Source organism: Carassius auratus, chromosome 31, assembly GCF_003368295.1.
Source record: "Carassius auratus strain Wakin chromosome 31, ASM336829v1, whole genome shotgun sequence".
NCBI classification, from domain to species: Eukaryota; Metazoa; Chordata; class Actinopteri; order Cypriniformes; family Cyprinidae; genus Carassius; species Carassius auratus.
In genome coordinates, this window is record NC_039273.1 from 23,874,183 (window position 1) to 23,890,421 (window position 16,239).

The following is a 16,239-nucleotide window of genomic DNA, read 5'->3' on the forward strand; positions in this document are numbered from 1 at the left end:
CAGCAGCCAATGGGCAGAGAGAGAGAGAGAGAGAGAGAGAGAGAGAGAGAGAGAGACTGGTGTCTTCTTAGAATAGAACCACGTTCTCTTGTGACTTTTTATTTTATTTCATTGTATTTATTAATTTAAGTGATGCAATTACTTTTTATGAAAAAAAAACAAAAAACGGGGAAACCCCTTCAGCTTAGTACAAAGTTTTGTTGTAAATAAATTAATGTCAACACAAAATACGAAACTCATTAAAAAATAAATTAAAAATACAAACCAAATTATTCATCCAGTGTCGAAGAAATAAATACTGATGGTGAAAATACGTGTTCGATAGGAAGAATATAAGGTTTATTATTGACACTTGGGGAAATCATCCCAAGTGTCGAGTAATTTCGCCATCTAGTGTTAGTTTTTATTAATTTTATTAATTTGTTCTCTCTAATTCATCAATGGCGAATTTATTAATTTGATGGGAATCGGAATTAACTATTAATAAATATTTAAAGAGCAAAACCAAATAAACTTATACCAATCATTTTTAATTTTTTGTCGGATTACGTGTTGCTGTGTTGAGTTGTTTTACAAATCTTTTACAGTGCCTCACTATTATTTAGGTTAATACGTTTTGGAATAATCTACTTTTTGTTCGGCTTGTGTATAAATGTATTGTATTTTTTTAACAGAACAATTTATTTATTTATTTATTTTTATTTTTTATTATTATTATTATTATTTATTTATTTTTTTGCTTGTTGATGCTATTCAAGTCTCTAGGTCTTGTTAATAGATATTGAAAAAATTGTGGGAAAGAAAATTGCTTTTACTACTTCCGTCCATAATTTTACATTTATTTATTATGTTTGAAAACTGACAAACGCATAAACCAAAGTAAGCACACATATAAAATGAAAATCGTGTATTGCTGACCACTAGACGCACTTGTGGTCTTGTTCTTTCTTGACACCGCAGCGCCATCGTGCGTCAAGACGCGCAGCTGCACCTCAGACTGGGATGGGCAGAGCAGCGCTACTCCGCGCGCAAGAGCAGACGGATATCATTTATGGAATAAATACATTGGGATTTACGTAAGTGATGCACCGTGTTTTATACACTAATCACAATTTTAATGGACACGTACAGTTGTAATTTTTAAAAGCAAATATTTTGCATGATGGAAATGGGTAATTGGCTTTCATGAGCTCTAGAGGCGACCGATCCGGCCTATTACGGACGGTAACGTTAGGTCTCTAACGGCGTCTTATACATGATGAAACATGTACACGCTTGTTTAAAAATATTTAGGCCTATACATGCGTCTATATATAGGCTTCACCTCGTGAGCGTTATATATAAGGTATAGTGTAAATGCGCACCATCCGTTCCGTATAAGAAGCAAGTATTAAAATATGCGCTGGGTGTAGGCAATATAGTGAGCGACTCTCTTAGAATATACATCAGATCTATCATTACCGGTGCAGAACAAGGCCAATACTTGAAGGCAGAGGCGGAGACTGGCGATACTCTCACACGCAAATGATGCGCTGCTTCTTTGGATGACAATGATGATGATTCACATATGCATATAAGGTTCTAGCCTAAATATTTCCGCTTAAAAGAAAAAAACAAAAAAACACGCTACATTAATATAAAAGAAAATTAGGCGTATGAACCTGTAGCTTATTTATGTAGCCTATGCATGTATTTATTTATGCATTCTAGAAATTAGACATTATTCGCATTACAAAAATGAGAATGGTGGAAATTCTAGCATTACAGCACTGACATGAAAATGTACTGTTAATTGGTCTAATTTTTCTGATGCATCATCTTGACATGCTCCCTTATTTGTCTCTTGTGGATTGTTACAGACAAATTGGGTTATATCACTTTTCACTATGCAGTGTCACAGGGTTAGTCAGCGTGCTGAATTGAATAAGTTACCTCTCTTTCAGAAACGGGCTTGACTTACCCTGCTTTGTCGGGTTTGACCAACCTTCCTTTCTGAAATGCAAAACCTAGTTTCCCTTATTTCAGGGTTAACATACTCAAGAGTTTTTCACTTAACCTCCTTTCTGAAACAGGTAACATCACGGATAATGCATTTTGATTCTAGATAAACAATACGCAATGTGATTGCTGTAATATTGTTTGGGAAAATGATTCTCAAGGTTTTGTTATTTAAGCACAGTGTTATAGGTCGAGGTAAACAAGCACCACTAATTTTAGTTTTCAAAAAGACACATAATTGCTCAAAATATAGAAAGCATTAAAAAAAATATTGTATAAGGGAAAGAGGTGCATTGTTTAGGTTGTTAGAGGAGTCAGCTGCTTGTCTGGTGCTGCGCAATAAATTATCAAATTTTTTTAGGAATGGAGGAATTCACTTCAACAGGGTGAATTTAGCCTCATGCACTACTCTTTAAATAACGCAGATTTATAGAAAGCATTGATCATGCCAAGCTGTATGGCCCCATTATTATCATATAGTTAAGACTGGGATCTATCAACATGTTTACTGACAATTTTGTTGTAGTTATACAGCAGAAAAATTAGGCTACATAAATTCCTCTGTATTCACCTATTACAAGTAAAGCTGAGCTTCTCTAATTCATCTTGATTCATTTAATGTTGTCAACAGTTTCTCTATGACCTCTCAACAGAATGATGTAGAGAGAGTTCAGGAGGAAAAGAGGAGGCCTGGTTAAGTCAAGATGAGTTTGACATCCTGGTTCTTGGTGAGTGGAGGGGGAACAAGGCACCGCCTTCCCCGGGAAATGATCTTCGTGGGACGGGACGACTGTGAGCTTATGCTGCAGGTAACATGATCACTGTCACTCATACACAAACAGGAGAATCATGTCATTGTCCCTTCAAGGCTAGAGTCAGCTCTCCCTGGATTCACCGCTTTGTACTGTATTTGTGTAAAGTGCATTTGTAAAAATATGCTGGGAATTCAAAGTTAATTCCCACCTTCACCTAGAACCCAGCATCCACTATTCTATTACACAGCAAATGATTTATTCTCATAATCCTTTACCTTTTCTTTAAATTCCAGTCTCGTAGTGTAGACAAGCAGCATGCTGTCCTCAATTATGAAGTAGCTACAGATGAACATAAAGTTAAAGACCTGGGCAGCCTGAATGGGGTGAGAAAAGTGTCCGTTCATAATATATATTAATTTTGTCTTCGTTGGAATGCTGGAATTAATGTGGTGACAACTGACCTCATTTCTTCTTCTGTAGACATTTGTTAACGATGTTCGTATTCAGGAACAGCAGTATGTTACTTTGAAAATGGGCGACAAGCTACGGTTTGGCTATGATATCCTTTCAGGTGCAATTTAAATCACAGTTTGATTGGTTGCACTTTAGCTGGTTTCTACAACCACAATATAGCATATTGACTATGTTTAAAAATGTAAAGACCAAAGTATGTGCTATGTAATTATGATTGGACCAATTCTATGCATGGATTTGCATTTCTATATTGTTTTCTACTTAACCCATCTTACATACCAATCTATTTACCGTGGTGCGTGGAGAGTTACATGTTCCAGAGGAAGCACTGAAGGTAATAAAAATGCAGTAATACACCAGCATTTAAAAGTTTGGGGTTTAAGTTTAAGAAAGTAGTAGATTTATTCTGTAATGATGGATTAAACTGAACTAAAGTGACATTAGGACATTTATAATGTTCAAAAATATTTACTTTGAATAAAAGCTGTTCTTTAAATTATCTATTTATCAATTAATACACAAACAAAGTATCAGTTTCCAAAAAAATCTTTAGCAGCACAACAATTTTTAACACTGATATGTTTCTTGAGCATCAAATTTAGCTTTTGCCATCAAAGGAATAAAATGCATTTTAAATTAAAATACAAAATAGTTATTTTAAATTGTAATAATATTTCACAATATTACTATTTTTACTGTTTTTTTTTAATCAAATAAATGCAGCCTTGGTGAGCATACAAGATTCATTTCTAAAATATTTCACTGATTTAAGGCTTGATATAATCTTTGTCAATATGCAATTCATATGAGTCAGGCCTATAGGACAGTATGTAGTGTTCTGTCTTGACTTTCTTACTTTTACTTTAATGGACAGCATGAAAAGTTCACCAGTCAGCTTCAGCTAACCAAGAAGCCTTCGCCATCAGGGGAAACCAGCAAAAGCCCAGAGGGCAAAGGGGCAGAGGGAGGAAAAGATACTGAGGCCAGACCTTCAGAACCACCACCAAAACCAGAAGAGAAAGTATCAGGTTAGTAGAAGATGGGTTGTATATGTGTTTACAAAGAGTTACATGTAGCTTACCAAACTCAAAGCATCTCAAACTTTCAACAGGGGACATAGGTGTGTTCCACAGAGGAACTCCTCTTTATGGACAGCCATTTTGGTGGGGTGACGGGGACGCGGATGATGAGAATTCTGGGAAGCACGATGCAAAGGCCTCTGAGCAAAAACATCCCAGATGTGATGCAGGTAAGATAAACCCTCAAAAAAGGTTCAAAGGCTGTCAGTGGGAAGGTACCCTTTTAAAAGCTGCTAATATGCACTATTAAGATATTATGCACACTTGAGCTACTCATATGCACCTTTCGGGGGTAAATAAGGAACAAAGATGCTCCTTTTGAAAAGATACTGCCCTACTGAAAGCTTTTGTTCCTTTTTTCTGTAGAGTGTACATTGCTGTCAAGTTCATTTGGTGTGATTTCTTTGCTTACGTTACGCATCCATGCAGGCCGTAAAGACACTGCAACAAAGACACAGGTAGTACCACAGAATTGGGGGTCCCAGGAACCAAGCTACTTTGAGATCCCCTGTAAGGAGACTCCTCCAGTAGGCGGAGACACAGGAGAAAGCCTTCCTACTAGTTCAGAGGCAGTTGCGTCAGCTTCCACCATCCCTGCTCTGGATGACGGAGTACATGGACATGCCTCCTTCACTATAGAATTTGACACAGTGGCTTCAGGGAAGGGCAAAGAGCGAACTTCAAAGGGCTCTCAAGACCATCAACAGCAGCTGAAAAGAGGGGCAGGGGAGGAGCTGAGTGCCTTGCAGGCTGCCATGGTGGCAGCGGAGGTAAAGGTGGCAGACTGGCTGGCACAGAATGAGCTGCCGCTAGCTCGTTCTGAATCTGCTGCTGAGGTTGATGGAGAGAGCGTAAAGAGTGATGTGCCGGTTCAGCTAAGGAGCCTTAGAGGTAAGTTGAAGAAGTAAGTAGTTAAAGTTGGTTCTTTTTGTATAATGCTGTGTATAAGGGTCAGAAAATAATAATAAAAGTGTCTAGATTTTAAAAAAATACTGGAAATAGACTTACCTTGTAATAAAAAAAAGTCAAATTATCTGATATTTTAAGAGACTGTGTGATTAAACACAGAGCCACGAAGGTCTGCAAGTGCCCTCTGTACCATTTTTTATTTTTTTTATTAACCATTCTTTATCAATATCAGGACAGTTGTATCACTTTGAAATGTCTTTACTAAATGACACCCTTTAAGAAGCTAAAATAATTTTTGTTCCGAAATTAGGAATCATTTATTGTATGAAAGAATTGCATTTTTGAGCATTTTGAATAAATTAATAGATGCTGACAAAAAAATTAGTGTATTATCTTTGACCTATTAAGGATGAAATGCCCACTGGACACCATTGGCAGCATTCACTGGTGATTGGTCATGTGCTTTCAACTATGTTACTTAATGTTTCTCTCCCACTTTTCCAGGCAGTAAACATGAGGATGGCACACAGAGTGACTCAGAGAATGCACTGGGAGAGCAGCTCAGTGGCAGGAGGTTATTGCTTCAGGAGCATTACAGAGGAAGGCAGGGTGTGCAGAGGACAGAAGGGCCTTTCTGTGGGAGGGAAGACCTCTTCCAGCACAAACCATCATATGCAGCTAAAAAGATGGCACCAGTAGGGGGTGAAGTTAGCAAAAGAGCTCACCAGTCTTCGCCGCAGAAAGCCAACGTGCCCAGAGAACAAAGCACTGGGTCTCAAGAGACTCCAAACAGGGGACATATAGATGACCAAAGTGACAGAGGGACATACACAATTGAGCTGGAAAATGGCAATGCTGAGGAGGAAGAGGCCAGGCGTATGATTGATAAGGTAGACTTGCAGCAGCGTAGAAACTATGCTTTCTCATGTGGTTGAAGATGTCAAAATTCATAGACTTTGAGCCCTTTTGAAATGGCAATGACTGGTCAGTTTCTGATATGCAGTAATGATGCTGAATGTGTTCTGTTTTAGGTTTTTGGGGTGGAGGATAACCAAGCCCTGACTAAACTGCGTTTTCCAAAGCACCAGAGAGATAGTGGAACCATCTGTCCAAGATCTGGAGCCATGGAAACCAGACAAGCTGGCTATGTTGGTTCAGAGGTGAATTAAAAATAATTGGCATACTTTTCTAGAGATACTATAAATTCCTTGAAGGTAATCTGTAAAGACCATCAATATCAGTTTCAAAAGACACTATGGCTGCATCTGAAAACTGAAAAATGCTGCCTTCGGAGGAAGAAAGGCATCAAGGCACGTCCGAATTCAATGTTAGCTTCAGTTCCTGTCTCCTGAGATGCCTTCATTTTTGAAGGCAGCTTAGATGTACAGTATCCTTTGCCTTTGATATCCCACAATCCTGTGCATTCCATTCTGTGACAGTTAAGCCAAAAAAATAAAGATGGTGTCTGAATAAATGAAATATACGAAATATATGAAAGTAATGAAATATCCACTTAGTTATCACCAAAGCTCTCTATGTTTTGCTGTGGATCATTAAATCATTGCTCTGCCTCAGAAGCCTGTCTAAATTTCATGAGGTGCTGTATTGCAAAAACGCTGCCTGCAAAGTCATTCCTGATACGGCAGCATTTTCGGATGCAGACAATGTAGACTTCTTGGAAACACAAAGCTTTTTAAGTGGTCTCTATTATTTGTTTCTCAGATAAAAAGAAAGAAAGAATAAAATTTACTGTCCATTCTTATTTGAAGGTGCTACCAGATGATTTGGTTGTAGTAGGCGGTCCAAGGTGGGTCTCACAGTGGGCAAGTTTGGCTGCAAGTCATACTCGGATGGATCCTGAGGGATCCGGGGCTGAACCCACCATGCTTTCCAAAGAAGAAAAAGGTTCAATGGCTGTTAAATATCTCAGAAGACACTTTGGTTTTATGTTACAGTTTGATTTTGATGATTTTCTTTTGTTTCAACAGCTGATATCAGTGCATCTGAACGTAAAAGAAGGACCCTCCCGCAGCTCCCCTCTGAAGACTCTGCTATGGATCCACTGGCTCCTGAGGGGACACGGAGCCAATCCAGTCAAAAAGTCCCTTCATCAGAGAAACAGGATCTAGAACTTCAGGAGAAAGTAGATCAGAACAACAGAATCTCTAAAACTGGGCAAAGAGTTTCAGGAATGGCCACGGCTAGCACAGACGTAGATCGGTCCAAAGCGAACAAGCCAACTCCGCCCAGAATTCAGAGTAAAGTTGGTAAACAAGGAGCTCAAGCTAAACATATCGAGAAGAAACAAGATGATGGGAGACGAAAGAAAGGAGATGAGGACCGAGAGAAGACAGGGAAGCCTCTACTAAGGCAAGAGAGCTTTACTGTGGAACGGCCGACTGCTAATGTTCCTCTAGAGCTCATACCTTGCATAGATGGTCCCACTGCCCACCAGCCCAGGGAAATGGGAGTCATCAATGAGGGCATTGATGCTGCCACCATGCTAAAAGACTCAGAGGCTGTGGCTGCTTTTTTGGAAACCACTTTATCAGACCTTGCAGATCCACCGAGCTACTCTATGGAGGGCTCTGTCTCACCTGAATCTGACATTGATACGACAAGCACAGTCAGCCAAGCTGGAGGACAAGGAGGGCGTAAGACAGTCCAAAGGAAACGATCAGCCGGAGGTGCAGGCCGTGAAACAACCAATAAAAACACCAGTGCCAACGAAAGAAAAGCCAAAGCTCAGCCCTCTGGCTCAGCTGGCTCCAGGGCTTGGACGTCTCTCGACCTGACAGATGATGACTTGAGCTCTTCTCTTACCCAGGACGCTTTAGTAAAACGACCTCAGGGCCGGGGTCAAAATACCAGTTCTAAGGCAGAGCCAACAAGTGGCAAAACCAGAGGAGGAAAATCAACTATAGCTCCTGCATCGGCCAGCTCTAAACCAACCACCCCTCCACGGCCCAGACCCACACGGGCTTCCCTTCTTCGCCGTGCCCGACTGGGCGAAGCCTCTGACACTGACCTGGCTGATGTCGATCGCATGTCTGTTGCTTCAGAGGCCTCTACCGCCAGTTCTGCATCGAGGCCTTCAGTTGGGCGCAGGACTCTCTCTAGGATTGAAGCGCTTGCTCAGCCACGGAGGCCACGTGTGGGCTCTCCTTCTGCTCGCAGTGACTCAGAAGCTACATCAGGCAAAATCAGGGGCTTTGTCTCTCGCCCTGCTCCGGAGAGTGCACTGCGGCTTGGTCTCCGCTCTACAGCGGCCTTTTCCTCTGTAGCGGTCCCCAGAGCAAGAGCTAACAGCACTTCCAAACTGCCCGATAAGTGTCCTGGTACTCCATATGTTCAAAGTACACCTGCAGGTCAGACCTTTGGGTAAAAATTTATTAGAAAGTGTAATTGGCAGAAAATGTTTCAATTAAAACAATCTTGTTCTGTTATATGTCTTCCGTATAGCTGGTGGAAGGTGGCGCCGGGTACCTATTGAATACGCTTCTACCTCAGAGGATGAGTATGGCTCTAACCGTCACCCCACTCAACACACTCGCCCGCGTCCAGTGGCTCCACGGGTGACCCAGCTTGGGGGTTCAGCCCCTGCAACACCCAGCCCTGGAGGCATCTCCATGTTGCGACATCAGTCTAGCAGAGAACAGGATGATTACATGAGAGACTGGACTGCCCACAGTGAGGAGATCGCCAGGTAATAGCTAACCGCCAGTGTCAGGCAAGCTACTAAAAAATATAGCAAACTAAGCTACAAACTTCAAAAATTTTATAAGCTAAGAGGAAGCTTGCCTTTAGAACTAGCTTCTATTGCCTACAACATTGAAGCAACTTCATATTCTGTAATATATTTAAAAATATCTGTTTATAAAAAAACAAAAGAGTGTAAAAATATATATTGCAATTTATATCCTGTTCTACTCTTTCCTATCCAACTACCACTATAGCATTTTCATCTTTAATGCTGCTACTGCCCATCACTGCTTATGTCTTAAAAAGTCTTATCAGCTAACTTGTATTACAAGCAAAATCTACTTATACAATGAATTGATCAAGTTCATTACAGATGTACTAAATTTATTAGATCATACATTTTTTTGTATTTGTTTGTTACAGAATCAGTCAAGACCTGGCTAAGGATCTGGCCATGTTGGCACGTGAGATCCATGACGTTGCCGGAGAGATTGACTCCGTTAGTCCTTCCTCTGCTCCCGCAGCTTCAGTGAGAATACAACAACATCATTACCAGAGCCTTCCATATTTATATGGACCATTTAATTCTTTGGTGCCTGTAGAGATATGTATCAATACATATTGACAAGTCTGCGAAGGTCTTTGGTTTTGCATGCTGTGCATTGTTCACAGAATTAATTCAGTAGTTAATTAAATGGGTGCTGGCATGTTAATGGTTTAAGAGATCATGATTCAATCAGTGCTGTTATTTTGAGACAATAGGACATGCATGTGGACATGCTTTGACAGTAGTATGTACGTAAACACTGGATTTTTAGATGTTTATTTGACCTTTTTAATATAGAAAATAACTAAAATATTATTGCAGTGTGTAACCAGTGATATAAGCAATCATCTTGCTGCCTCTCTCAGGTTGAGAACCGTGTGTTTGAGGATGTTCTGGGCAGCGCCCCAGAGATCAGTGGCATAGGTGTGGAACTAAGACATCACGGTGCTATCAGAAATCAGGATTCCCGCGCCATCCGCCGCAGGACCTGGAACAGAGAGGAGGTAAATCTTCTGAATCTCAGAAATCTTACAGCTTGTACCCTGCTCGTTAATATCATGTTTAGACTGTATCTGTTACTGGAAGTTCCGATTATTTTGTTACTTATGTTCCACAAGAGGGCGCTGTGCTCATTTTATTTCATTTGTTTTATTTTAATTTTTTTTGTCATAACAAAAAGCGTAATCTTAACATGCTCTCGGAATGTATCTTATTTCTTATAGTGACAGCATAACAGGTGCCACTCTCTGCTCATTCTGCATTCACAGTGTGTGCTGGACAGTTTGCTGTTGGCATCAGTCTCCCAGCTCTCAGCAAAAATCAAACAGGCCATGGAAAAGACAGCCAACAAAATCAGGTATACTGCTCTTTGACCTTGACTTGATATGTTTTTAAACAAGTGTACAACATTTATAGTTTTAGTTTTGGAAGGTCTTTCGGAAGGCCACACATTTGATTTATTACTGTTCATGCAGGATTTTATTCAAAGACAAGGATCGAAAGTGGGAGGAGATTGAAAGCAAACTGCAGGCAGAGAATGAGATGCCTCTCCTCAAGACCTCTAATCAGGTGAGAATAAAATATTTCACAACAATGGTAAAATAAAATATTTATTTATTTCAAGATATATATTTATGTATTCTTAAATAATAACCCCCCCCCCCAAAAAAAAAATAAATAAATGAAAAATATTTCATAGCATATGTGTGCTGCATTAGTGGGAAGTGCCAATTACTTTCCTTGTTTGTTAGTCATTTTAGATAAAAGCATCTTTAAAGTGAATAAATGTACTTTTAAAGTAGAGGACTTGCATAGGTTTCTTTTTTATTATTTGGAAAGAGATTAATTATTCGTCCATTGACCGTGAAGCTGTCCTGATTTTTTGTTAGATTTCATAGTTCATACATCACAGCCGTTTCAGCTGAGGATCTCTCAGCTTAATTAGACTGAGCTTTTGACTCATGGTTTGTCACAGTTCAGATTAGGTTTGAGGCGCACCACCTCTGCTCAGTGAATTGCCAGTAAATCTAATGCTGTAAATGCAGGCTGGCCTGAACTGAACTCTTGGAACTTCTGAAATGAATAAGCTGTTAAGCAGTGGAGGAGCACAAGAACCATGAAGACCGGACGTTGAAAGAAAATAAAATTGAACATTCTCAATTTACAGTGCTATGATATTTATATGAGTTTGACCAAAATCATGACATTGTTAAAAGTTAATTTGCTTATAACTAAGTTCTGGCAGCATATGATGGTTTTCTATTGAGTCTTTTTTATCTGATCACTCTCAGGAGATTTCTTCCATACTCCAGAATCTGAAAAGAGTGGAACGACAGCTGCTAGGTAAGCAGTACTGAGGTGTTATTGTCTTGTTCATACTTTTAATGTCTGCCATGCAACATCCTCCTGAGACCCAACAAAAAAGAGTTTTTGGTATTTAGTGTCATTATACTGTAACTTTGTGTACTCAATCAATCAATCAATCACCTTTATTTATATAGTGCTTTAAACAAAATACATTGCGTCAAAGCACTGAACAACATTAATTTGGAAAACAGTGTGTCAATAATGCAAAGTGATAGTTAAAGGCAGTTCATCATTGAATTCAGTTATGTCATCACTGTTCAGTTTAAATAATGTCAGTGCATTTATTTGCAATCAAGTACTAATTACTACAAAAGTACTAATATGATGTGCAAATAAAAAGAGTTTTTGTTGTTTCTTTTATATATATATATATATATATATATATATATATATATATATATATATATATATATATATATATATATATATATATATATATATATATATATATATACGTATATATATAAATAGGTAGTCTATAATAAACCTTTTCCTTTTTTAAAGTGTTTACTCGAAAATCTGCAAGCGTGTGATCCTCAGTTTTTTTGTGTGTATGTTTGTGTATGATGCCTAGTTTTTCTCTGTAACAATTTACAAAGTGAGCAGGTGTATGATGCCTAGTGTTATGAAATCTGTTCAGATTTTAAGTCATGAAGTTTTTTCCAGAATTCAGAGAACTTTATTTGCCATCATTTCCAAAGCACTACGTTTATTATTATTATTACTAAAATCTATCATAATCTACCATTCAAAAGTTTAGGGTTGGAAGAAAAGATTGGATTATTTCACGTTTTTTTTTTTTTTTTTAAGACTCTTATGCACACCAAGGTTTCATTTATTTGATCTAAAATACAGTAAAAAAAATAATATTGTGTAACAGTATTACAACTGTTTTTTTTTTTGTTTGAATACATTTTAAAATTTGATTTATTACTGTGGTGTTAAAACTGAATTTTCAATAGCCATTGCTCCCATTCTTCAGATCGTGTTTCTGAAACTTTGTTTTGAGCTTACTTTTTCTTTTGCCCTTTTCTATGCACAATAGTACGACAGCGTTTTAGGGTCATCTTAAAAAAAAAAATATTACGAGAATAAAGTCAAAATGTTTCGAGAATAAAGTCGTTATAAGCCTACTACAAGAATAAATTCAAAATAATACGATAATTAAGTCAAAATGTTTCGAGAATAAAGTCGTAATAGGCCTACTACGCGAATAAATTTGAAATATTACGAGAATAAAGTCTAAATGTTTCGAGAATAAAGTCGTAATACTATGAGAATAAATTCAAAATATTATGAGAATAAAGTTGAAATGTTTTGAGAATAAAGTGGCAATACTACGAGAATAAAGTCGAAATATTCTGAAAATATAGTCAAAATATTTCAAGGATAAAGTCAAAATATTACGAGATTAAAGTTGAAATATTACGAGAATATATTTTCACATATATGGAATTTTCACAAAGAAAACTGTTTAATTTAATAAATTGTTTCACATAAATACAGCTATCTGATCATTAAAGAGTTTGAAAAACACACTATTTTTAGACACATTGTTTGTGTTTCGGTATAAAACTGATTTTGAAAGCTGAGACATTAAAAGCACAAATCTTATTGCTATCTGGTGGCTGGCGCACTACAAATAACGAATGCAATGAAAGATATGAAATATTATTTCCAAGCATACTGTCCCCACGACAATGACACATGGTATGATCCCTGATAATAATCCAACATATTTGTAGTGTATAAAAAAATGCGTTAAATAAGAGAGCTACAGCGCCCCCCAAAGGAATGTCGATTGGGCGTGTGAGCTGATATAAGGATAAAAAGTTGTTCCTGTTCAGTGTGTTCTTAAATATCATATTCTTGATATTAAGCTATTTCCAAGAGTCTTTAAAACGGAATCTTCCTCATCCCAGTAAGATGATGCAGCCGCTCGGACGCAACAATATTCAAATCAATTCCGGTGGTCTGTAACTTCTCCCAGTGCTCTCACTCTGGGACATTTACACGCGCAATAAAGGCCATTTCTCAAAATAATATAACTTGAATTTCTACTATTTAAATTCTCGAAACTTTTAAACTTTATTCTCGTAGTATTACGACTTTATTCTCGAAACATTTCGACTTCATTCTCGAAGTATTTCGGGCCCTATAATACACCCGGCGCAATGCGACAAAAGGCGCAGCGCAAGTGTGTTTGCTAGTTTCAGTCCGGTGCCGTTCGCCTTTTCCTATCCAGCTCCACGTCGTTTAATTAGCAAATGCATTTGCACCTATTTATGGGCACATTGACGTGCTGGTCTAAAAAAGAGGTGTGTTCAGATGCATTGATGGCGCAATGCTATTTTGAGGAGCTGAAAATAGACTGTGCCATAGACCAGTTCAAACCTGGTCTAAAGTATGGCGCAAGTTTTTTCTTTGTTATTTAAAGAGCGTGTTATCTGCTTGCACACGAGTAGCTCCGTTTCATCTCGGATCTATCTTTGCGCTTGCCATGTTCCGCTGTGTAAATAGCAAATCTTTCATGGCACAAACTCAACTGTGCACTTTACACTTTGCGATTAGATTGTTAAAATAGGGCCCTACGACTTTATTCTGTATCATTTCGACTTTATTCTCGTAATATTTTTACTTTATTCTCAAAACATTTAAACTTTATTCTTGTAATATTTAGACTTTATTCTCGAAATATTACGACTTTAATCACATAGTCATATAGAGAGTATATAGAGTATATATAAATACTGTTCTTCTTTCTATAACATTTTCTTAGTTGAGATTTCATAATTAAAGGCAATGGTCATAACTAAATCCCCATTTATTAAATTCAGTTAACACCAATGATCATGAGGCTATATCCTGAAAGGTTAGATCCAAGGGTTGATTGTTTGTTTGTCTATTTATTATTTGACTGAATTGTCTTTGTAAATGACTATATATTTCAGCACAAGATACTCAATAAATATCTTTTTCTTCAACATTCAATCCCCAGTGATTGATATAATGGTGGACCCTGATGGCACTTTGGATGCTCTAAGCAGTTTGGGTCTGACCAGTCCACTTATGGCTGAGAACAGAGTTAGTCCAGGCTCACAAGGTCCAGCTGGCAACCAGGCTGTGGACGTATCCACCAGTACAGCAACACTGCCCTCTGCCTACTCAGAGGTCGCAGAACGAGATCATGGATTGCAGGGGAAGAGCAAAGAGCAGCACACTGCCAAACAAATCTAAATTACTCGGAACAGTTTACACTGAGATCCTGCACTGGTTTCCAAAGGCCAGGTCAATGGGACTTTTATGTGAATAATGTGAGGTATGTTGTAAAACTTCCTATATGGCATTGCATTTAAAAGTTTGCTTCATAAATTCTATATATCCATGGACGTATTTTCAGTAATTAAAGAAAATATTTTGAAATATCTATATAACCTCCCGTATAGAATTACTGCATACAAGCATTAATTATTGTGATTGTTCGTCCATCAGAAGTACTGTAGATGTGCCCAGAAAGATACTGACTGTTCAATGGGAAGTGCAATGTGAAAGTGTTAAGCTATGATTTACCAACAACTGAGTTCATGCTGTGCATTGTCATGTGTAACTCTTTACACAAAGGGTTCAAAATTATATCTCTTCATGCGCCAAACTGACCAGTTAAATGGTATTTTTTTATTAGGAATGGCAACATAATATGTGATTTGTATTTCTCACATTAAGGCATCAGAAATTTATTTGAGAAGCAAAGTGACACAATGACCTGTGCTGTCTGTCACAAATATGCAATGAGGAAATCACAATATATATATACTCTACACCATTCAAAAGTTTGGGATCAGAAAGATTTTATTTTTATGTTTTTGAAAGATGGATGCTCACTAAGACTGCATTTATTTAATCAAAAATACAGTAAAACTTATATTACATTTCCATTTAAAATAACTGTTTTCTGTTGTAAAATATTTTTAAATGTAATTTATTTCTTTTATGGCACATCACGTGACTCATGGATTTGATTCTCAAGAAACATTTCTTATTATATTCATGTTGAAAGCAGTTGTGCTGCTTAATATTTTTGTAAAAACTGTTCTACATTGAAAGTAACAGTCTTTACTGTCACTTTTGATCAATTTAATTCATCCTACCTGAGTAAAAGTGTTAATTTATTGAAGATAAATAAAAATAAATACATCTAACTGACCTCAAACTTTTCAACATAATAGTGTATATTTGAATACAAATAATGCAAACAATTTCATGGCTTTATTTTGGCATTATTATTAGGTGTGATCATGTTTACACAGCAGTGAACCAAAAAACAATACTTGACATATTTTAGTGAAATTATTTAAAGCCAGTTTCTGCCAAATACTTAATAGGCCTGCTGTGTAATTAGATCTTTAGACACTGTTGTTGACTAACTGAAAATGATTATCTAAAACGACAATATCACAGTTGTTTTGCTGCAGTGAATTTGACAAGACAAAGCGAAGCTGTGTATTACACTGACGTTTATATTTTATACAATTTTTATTTTTTTGCAGTCTTAGAAAACAACCCATATGTGAAGTGTAAAAATCAAGCATTGTTATTTGAACCAGTCCTTCAATTTGATATTTAGCACTTAGACATTTATAATGTTACTACTTACCTGTAGTTATTCTAACAGTTGCCATGTTCCACCAATGCCTTCTTAATATATATATATATATATATATATATGATAACAGATTAGGAATATAAAAGTTGTCTCTGCCATGTGATAGCCAATAGGAGGGCCTGGATTCACCCAGATGTTAATCAAGCTTGTGATGTCACAAAGTGCCCATTATCAAGGTCATTGTCTGATGATGTTATTTTGCACATGCCAATGAATCAACCTGTTCAAAAGAGTGTTGTGAGCTGG

General features: G+C 37.4%; 1 protein-coding gene across 2 annotated transcripts; it reads left to right on the top strand.

Moving 5' to 3' along the window:
* Positions 1-987: 987 nt before the first annotated feature.
* LOC113050943 (centrosomal protein of 170 kDa-like) lies at positions 988-15,217 on the top strand. Of its 2 annotated transcripts, none has more exons than XM_026214427.1 (19): positions 988-1,076; positions 2,652-2,807; positions 3,047-3,136; positions 3,234-3,312; positions 3,503-3,561; positions 4,102-4,255; positions 4,339-4,476; positions 4,736-5,197; positions 5,720-6,105; positions 6,247-6,375; positions 6,985-7,120; positions 7,204-8,583; positions 8,678-8,921; positions 9,341-9,446; positions 9,830-9,967; positions 10,232-10,320; positions 10,439-10,532; positions 11,255-11,306; positions 14,329-15,217. In XM_026214427.1, the coding sequence occupies exons 2-19, from the start codon at positions 2,703-2,705 to the stop codon at positions 14,565-14,567; spliced, it is 4,080 nt and encodes a 1,359-aa protein (XP_026070212.1). In that variant the 5' UTR covers positions 988-1,076; positions 2,652-2,702; the 3' UTR covers positions 14,568-15,217. The 2 variants fall into 2 exon arrangements, with proteins under 2 accessions (XP_026070212.1, XP_026070213.1); XM_026214428.1 differs by having other exon boundaries at positions 9,341-9,416.
* The last annotated feature ends 1,022 nt before the right edge of the window (positions 15,218-16,239 follow it).

What these genes read in the sequence shown, in the direction of transcription:
- LOC113050943 (XM_026214427.1), top strand. Translation starts at nt 2,703, where the DNA reads ATGAGTTTGACATCCTGGTTCTTGGTGAGTGGAGGGGGAACAAGGCAC. An exon ending in CTGGCTATGTTGGTTCAGAG is followed by an intron (nt 6,376 to 6,984) that starts GTGAATTAAAAA and finishes TCTTATTTGAAG; the next exon opens with GTGCTACCAGATGATTTGGT. An exon ending in AGTGGAACGACAGCTGCTAG is followed by an intron (nt 11,307 to 14,328) that starts GTAAGCAGTACT and finishes TTCAATCCCCAG; the next exon opens with TGATTGATATAATGGTGGAC.